Source organism: Cariama cristata, unplaced genomic scaffold (genome assembly GCF_000690535.1).
Source record: "Cariama cristata isolate BGI_N322 unplaced genomic scaffold, ASM69053v1 scaffold41021, whole genome shotgun sequence".
In the NCBI taxonomy this organism is placed as follows: Eukaryota; Metazoa; Chordata; class Aves; order Cariamiformes; family Cariamidae; genus Cariama; species Cariama cristata.
Window position 1 is genome coordinate 1 of NW_009598310.1, and position 7715 is coordinate 7715.

General features: G+C 48.3%; 1 protein-coding gene across 1 annotated transcript; it reads left to right on the top strand.

Annotated features, from left to right (window-relative positions):
• Nucleotides 1–60: 60 nt before the first annotated feature.
• LOC104168589 (phosphoinositide 3-kinase regulatory subunit 5-like) lies at nt 61–3361 on the top strand. Its single transcript, XM_009709216.1, has 4 exons — nt 61–150; nt 1614–1696; nt 1914–2026; nt 3044–3361. The coding sequence occupies exons 2-4, from the start codon at nt 1643–1645 to the stop codon at nt 3183–3185; spliced, it is 309 nt and encodes a 102-aa protein (XP_009707518.1). The 5' UTR covers nt 61–150; nt 1614–1642; the 3' UTR covers nt 3186–3361.
• Nucleotides 3362–7715: the final 4354 nt, after the last annotated feature.

Genomic DNA, 7715 nt, shown 5'->3' on the forward strand with positions numbered 1-7715 from the left:
TTCCAACTTAAATAATTCTATGATTCTATCTCATGGATTTCCATTGATCCCTGCAGACAGCCATCAGTGGAAGAAGTCACTGGAATGATGTCGAGAAGGTCTGCACATCTGTCAACCTTAGCAAAGCCTGCAAGAAGTATGAGGAACTAGGTGGGTAGAGCTGGTCTTTGTGGCTTTGCATAGGGAACAACGGGAGGGACTGGTGGAGCGAGAGGACAGTGTGGATCTTCTCGCTGGAGCAAATGAGGGATTTGTGAATGCAGGAGATACATGGGAGGTGCCCAGTGTTCTCTGGGGCATCCTGTAATCTTTGGCTGTCCTTAGCACCACATCACCAACAAAGGGCATTTGATGTCCCACTGTCCCAAAGCTTCCAGCCAGGGAAATGGGATGCCCATTAGGGATGGGACTGGGACAGTCCAAGCAGCAAGATGATCACTGGAGAGTGGTGCTTCCCAGAGCAACACTTATTTAGTAAGGAGAAGGAGAGACAAGTAAAACTGTTGTTAAATGAAGTAGGACCAAGGGAGAGGGTGCTTGTCCTGCCGTGCCGTGCAGCCGTGCCGTGCAGCTACCTTTCAGCTGGCTCTCACTGAGCTGGTGCTTCAGCCTGGTTTCCTTCCTGCAGCTCAGAGATAGCTGGCTGCCCATGGCTTTGCTTCATAGTTATTTTTTTTTTCTAATCAGGTTTCCGATGGGGTATTAATAAGGCTTTGAGCTGTTTAAAAAGCAGCAAGACTTTTAGTCTGTGTGTGTATTTAGAAGCGATAACTGTTCATTCTTGCTGTTTTGGCAGTCAGACACCCAGTTCTGAGTAAACTGAGGGTTTGGTTTTTTTTTTAGTTCCTCTTTCCTTGTGTGCTTTGTGTCTGGCAGATGTGTGGTTTGTGAGCGGAGTAGTCAGGGCAAATAGGTAATCTACCAAACAGGAGACATCTCCTACGTGCTCCGTCAACCTGTATCCCCCCTATCCCTCCTGTTGCTGCACCACCCATGCAGCGAACCCTGGGAAAAAACCCAGCAGGAGTTAATGTCTCACCTCCTCTAGACTTTGAGTTGGACGTTTGTGCCCTAGTTCAGGAGCTTCACTTGTGCTGCCAGCGCTGTGGGTTTGCGTCAGGGGGTGTCCTCAGCTCCACGCTGGGGAGAAACCTCTTCACAAATCTCCTTTCTTCCAAGAGAAACCTGGTCCCCTCGCTCGTCCCCTTTCACATTCAGCAGTTTGACCACAGGATGTCACTGCAATTCCAGAAATGAAAAACCATCTCCAGGTAGACTGCAGGAAAGGCCATGCTGGGAGAGCTAGAATCTCCTCGTCATGATGGGACAATGCGGTTTTTTCTCTTGTTTAGGTCTGAAGATCATTAAATGTCCTTTTCTGCTGTGTTTGGAAAGCAGTTGGAAATTACAGAGGATGTTTACCTCTGCGTCTCTGATTGCTTTCTTTCCCTGTGGGTTAGCGTGAGGGAAGGAAAGCTAGAACTGCATTTCCCCCAGCGGCGGGGTCCTACTGGAGCCACTGGCTCTGGGATGCTTTGAGGGGTGGAGGGACCACTTGAGTTCCCACCAGTGGCCCAGAAGCCCCAAGTGATAACAGTTTTCTTTTGTTACAGCCTCAAAGACAGAATGTCTCAACTTAACCATGACGGAGGTGGTCAAAAGGCAAAACTCCAAATCCAAAAAAAGTTTCAATCAGGTAACTCAGATCATGGTGCTTTCACATTTGGTAACAGGAGGTCAGCCTGACTCAGCTGGGAGGGAAGCGGGGCAGGAGAGAGTAGCTCCTGGGGGGATCCATTTGCTGTTGGCCACCAGGCCTGCCTTAGGGGTGCCCAGCTCCCCTGCTCCCCTTCCCTGCACAGGGAACTGCACTGAGCCTGGCAGCTGCTTCACTCAGATTCTTTTTCTATCAGCAGATCAGTGTGTCCCAGATAAAAGTAGACAAGGTCCAGATTATCGGTGTCCAGTCCTCCTTCGCCGTGTGCCTGGACCAGGATGAGCAGAAGATCCTGCAGAGTGTAACCAGGTAGGACCTGCAGTGTGGCAGTCAGCGCTTCTGGAATGGTGCATCCTGTGTGGAAGGACTTGTCCGTGAAGCGTGGGTGGTCACCAGGGTGAGGAGGTCCTGAGCACCATGGTGGATCTATGCCAGATGCCCAAGCTGGGTGACATAGCTCCAAGCTCTGTAGTGCAGTGGAGCTCAGGTGGGATGGATGGTCCTGCTCAGATCCCAGCAGTAGTTTACCTTCATGACTGCCACAGTCTAAAGTATGGTCTCCCAGTCAACTGTTCGACTCTGTAAAGACAGCCCTTTCAGTCATAAGCCAGAGCAAAGCTATGCAACATAAATAAGATGTTTGAAGAACACCGGGCATGTGAGCAGAGCCTTCAACTTCTAAACCTCATTTGGGTTCCCCACCACTTTTTGGCATACCCGTTGCAGAAGGAACCCATGATCTTCATGGGAGAGACAGGGGTAGAGAAAGAATTGTTCATTTGACTGTTCACCCATCAGTCATGTCCTCAGGGCATCAAGCTGGCCTCCCAGGTGATGGAATTTGAAAACTCACTGTAGACAACACACTTCCATGAGCACAAAGAGATCAAGCCAGTTGATCCACAGGTCTTAAAAATGTGGAAGCATTTTAATTTCTCCCTTGGAGAAAGCAGAACTCTGCAAGGTTATGCTGACTCCAATGGAAGAAGATTTCACATCTTTCTTAAATAACCCCAAAGAGAAGTGTTTTACTTAACTTGTTTGTTGTGCAACTCAGGGGACTAGTGGGAGAGTTCAATGCACAAAATGGAAAAGGAGCTTGGGGGATGCAAAAGTTCTCGTTTTCCCTAGTGAGTTTCAGAAATTACTCTTTGCTCTAGGTCCCAATCTGAGCCAGCTTAAAGACCTGAACTCTCAGCACTCAAACTCCAGTCCTATTAAAGACAGCACTGATTCCTGTTTGCAGATATTTCTGCTGCACCTGAGGACTGTGATTCTCAGCCACATGCCTTACTTATATCTTGGTTTCTTTTTGTTCCCCTGCAGATGTGAGATCTCTGTGTGCTACAAACCCAGGGACAGCGATCTCTTTGCACTGAGAAGGTCCTCTTTGCCTCCCCAGGACCCCTCCGAGTTTCATTCTCTCCTGTGTTTACCCATTGCCACCTTCAGTGGAGCACTGCCATAGAAGAACCCTGTGTCCTCTCAGACCAGACTCCCATCCAACACCAATATAGGCTCAGGAAAAGGAAGTCGGCTGTCCTCCTTTGGGCTGCAGACCCAGGCATTCTTGTCCAAGACATCCTGCAGCCGAAGCGTTAGTGTGGTGGCTGAGCTGCTCTTGGTCAGGGCTTAGCCCATCCTTGGAAATGGGAACATCGGTGGTGTGCTCTGGTAGCTCTGAAGGTTCCTCAGAAATGGGAGGAAAGTGATTTCCTTCAGATTTCCACCCGGTTCAACAGGCTGCCAACAGCTGGATTGAGAGGGCAAGGCAAGGACAGTGCTATTTTCCTGCCAGCAAATGGTGCTGTGGCTGTTTTTGACAGTGACTGCAAGGCCAGTGTGATCTGGGGGGAGCTCATGGGGGCACATTTTGGAAAATGAATGTCCCTGGCTGATTGGTGGTAGGTGCCCTTCAATGTATGTGGAGTGGCAGATCACTCAACCAATGTCCTGATGGAATTTCACCCGTAACAGGTCGAGGATGCTCAGGACAGTTCTTTGGATGGGGACAGGCTTTCTCAAAGTTTTCTTTAAATGATGAAGGTTGGGTGTCTTGCAGAGAAACTGTGCAGAGCAGAGCAACCCAGCCGAGGCCCAGAAAGACCCCAGCGTGGGTTGTAGACTGCTGCTTGTATTCCAGTGAATTGAGTGCAATAGGCCATGTCAGGGCATCAACAGCTTGTCATGTATACATGTATTTACTGTAATTCCGGCACTTGCAGGAGATGAACTTCTAATTTCTACAGAATTTCAGAGTTCACCCATGAGATGTACTCCCTGTTCAGCCCATGTTCTTACATCCTGCTCCCCAGCACTGTATGCTAGAGACATCCCAGAGGCTGAATCCTCAGTAGTTGCTTGAAATATGGCAGGAACCATGCTCACACTCATAGGAGGGAGAGAAGTACTAGGGAAATCACGAGGATTGCCTTAAGATCACCTGAAGAGGCAGGTTTTCTAGAGAAGGACCCAGCACCAAAAACACTAGTGACGCTTGCAAGCACCGATAGGATTTGAGATTCCCCCTCCTCTGCAAAGAGGCTTTCCGCCCTCTTCCTTCTCTCTGCAAGGCTGTAGGTACAGAAAGGTGCAATATTTGGGGGTATTTAGAGGTATTCTGACCCCATGAGCAAAAAAAATGAGACTGGAAAAGCTTTGCCTGGTTTCATAGGCCTCAAGCTTGTTTCTCAGTAGTTTTTGGTGATTGCACTAATGACAACGGGCAGAAGAGCATGCTGCCTGCTGCAGGCTAAAAGGATCTCAATGCCGAGGACATGTGCTCCCTGGAAATGTCTGGAAGGGACCCGTGGTACTCCTGGGGGGCTGCAGGGCTTAGCCACAGTGTGGTCAGTTCAGTGTGGGTCCCTCGATCCTCCAGAAAACAGGACCTGGTCAGCCCTTAGCACTAGTTAGAACAAGGCTGGGCTCTCTCCCTAAGGGCTGGTGGCACAGCAACAGTGGCATTTGAGGTTAAATCTGCCAAGAAAAGGGCCAGAGCCCCTGAGGGCTTCGGTTGTCTTGGAGGAGCGTGAGTCAGGTTTGTCTGCTCGATTCCTCCACATTCCTCCTGGAAGCGTTTGGGGGATCTCTCTTGTGCCGTCGACTCTGATCCTGGCCCCACTGGCTGCTGGACCTGCTTTCTGTTCCCACTGCCTCTGTTGTTTGGGGACAGCTTGGTCTGGGCCCAGTGGTGAACATCGTGGGTTAAGAAGGTGCTAGCTGGCTCTTTGGTGTCCTCAGCACCTTCTGCCAATGGCCAGAGATGAGCAAAAATGATACGTGAACATGCTCCTGAGGCCTCTGCGCTTCATCCTTCTACTTGAATAAACCATCCCAAGGATGGTGTTGCCTTGTGGACTCCAAGAAAAGACCCTCGTGCGAGATGAAGCATCACTTGAACATAAGCAGGTGCTCCGGCTCCATCATGATGCAAAGCCAGCTTGGACTCTTGGCAAGGACCCACCTTCCCCGGCCATGCACCAACTCCAGGAGCACCCATCTTTTCCTATGTGCGTGGAGCAGTGCTCATCCCTTGCTCATGGCACAGACTTGGCAGGGACGCCAAGACACTGCCAGGTCGTGGTGGGCTGTCCCCTCTCTCACAGGGTGCCTGTGGGGTGATGTGGGAGCATGAGCTGAGGTTGCTGCTGTGCACTTCTGCACATCAGTATTTGAAGTCCAATAGGCTCAAGGGATCAGAAACAGATTTTAATAGTTCTTTCCATGCACTTGGAAAAAGTTTTTCTCACTGACTTTTCATTTCCCAAACAGGTTTGTGTGTGTCTTCTCAAATGGGGCTGAAATTCGACAGCTGGGGTTTTTTTTGTTCAATACTTTAAAATAGCACCTTATCCTGTCAAAACATTGCTATTTGTGATCTTGATATCCATGGCCAAATATATCCCTGCCGCTGTTAATGATATAAACCTTTTTGGTTTCAGCTGTCCCTACAGAAATATTAGAGAAAAGAATTTCCATCTCAGAGAGGAAAAACAAGCACAAACTCTAGGGACTCATAAGCCTGGCTAAGGTTTTGACCTCTGATGCTTTCTGGAAATGAAAGAAGTCCGAGGTTCTTTCAGGTCATCTTTGTACATATGTGCAGCCTCACCAAATCAGTGTAATGTGTGTGCTGATCTGTAAAATACTGTCCAAAGAACTTTTAAAGTAATTGTAAAATATTAAATGTTGATTTATTTCGAGTACAAGTAGAGTGTTGGAGTCAAGTAATTCCTGAGCAGGTGGGAGGCACAGGAGGAGGCTCCGTATCTCCACAAGGAGAGCAGGGCGCACCCAGGTCCTTTGCAAAGTAGCTGACTTTTCCTGAGAGCAGGAAAAAACTCGCAAAGTCGTCATGTTCATGACCTTGGTCCCAGAGGGCACGACATGGAGACCTGCAGAGGTTAATTGAGCTGCTACTGTTCTGTGAGTAAAAAGCAGCTTTTGATGTTGTAAATCCAAAATTGGTTTCCTGCGGGATTAAGGAGAAAAGAAGCTAGCAGAGCTTGTGTGTGCAAGGTGAGATCCGTGCATACCCTTCCCGTCGAGCAGGCTCCTTGACTTTTGCTGGGTTGCTTTGCAGAGAAATATGAGTTACACCGAGAGCTGGGTGCCTGGCAACTCCTGGGGCTATGGGCAAGGTCCAGCCTTGGGGTGCACAGCAGAGCCCTGGGACACAAAGGGTGACTGCTCGGGGTCAGCAGGTTTTTGCCCAGTAGCCAGGTATTGGGGTATTTCTGACTTGGAAATCTCTTCTGCATCTTTGGGGATGCAGACAGTGCAGATGGAGCTGTTGCTACTGAAAGTACTCTGAAATATGAAATGACACTTGCAAATGTTTAACTGTCCCAAGTGTCACCTTCTCTTCCTGTGGATATTGAAGGAAAGACGCTCGGTTGATAAGTGTGAGGGCCAACGTGTCGTAATCAAATAAACAATGTGGGAAAAGTCAGCTCAGATCAGATGAGCCAAAAACCAGCTGAGAATAACTTTTGTTAATCAGCACTTTGTTATGTATTAGCTATCAAATTTTTTCACTCTGATTAGAGAATAACAAAAGGTGTTTTTTGAATAAAAAGAAAAGGCTCTTTTGAAAAGGCAAATAAGGAAAATACTTTATTTTCCAGGCTGGAATGAAAAAAATCTGCTTTTGCTTGTTCTCAACAACAACAAAAAACCCAAACCCTAAACCTCAAATCCCCCTTCCCTGTTCTTTTCTTTTTAAAAAAGAAAAGTGGAAAGAGGAACAGGCATGCTTAAATCCAAAGCAGAAAGAAAGTACTTTGTTCTAAAAACGTGCATGACAAAAAGTTTAGGATCAGGGCTCAAGTCTGATCCTGGAAGTGCTGCATAGCTGAGGGTTTTGTTCATGTAAGTACAAAAGATTTAGCAAACAGCTGCTGATAAAATAAGTGAGGCTGGGTTAAGGCTAGGCTATTTAACATAACTAGTTTTGCCTCCTGTAGATATGGTCAAATCAACTTGACGGAGCTTTTTGCAACTCTCACAGCATCAAAGTTGAGCTGGTCTGTGCCCCATCTGCATCTGTGAGGGATGGGAAGACGGTGGATAAGGTGTGTTAGGCGTTTCAGGCTGGGAACATCAACTTCTGTTGGCTTCCCAAAGGAGATCAGTTTTACCAAAAAAAAAAAAAGTGGGGTTTTGGTATGTGTTAATTTATCAAGGTGCAGTGGCAGTTTCAGATGGTCCCCTGCTCTGTCGGGGTTGTCATCCCACAGCCATCTCAGCTGGAGCTGCTGGACTCGGCACAGCTGGAGCGGGACATGCTCTACTGCCGGTGAGGTGGGACATGGAGATGTGGTGTGGGAATGCTCTGTGGGGTGACTTCTCGGTGGTGACCCTCCATCCTCTACTCTTCTCCAAAGGGCACTTTGTGCATAGATGCTCCTCATCTTTACTGGTGTGATCCCCACAGCTTCTCCCTGCCAGCTCCACAAGGATCCATCTTGGTATGGATGCTTGTGTGAGGTATCAG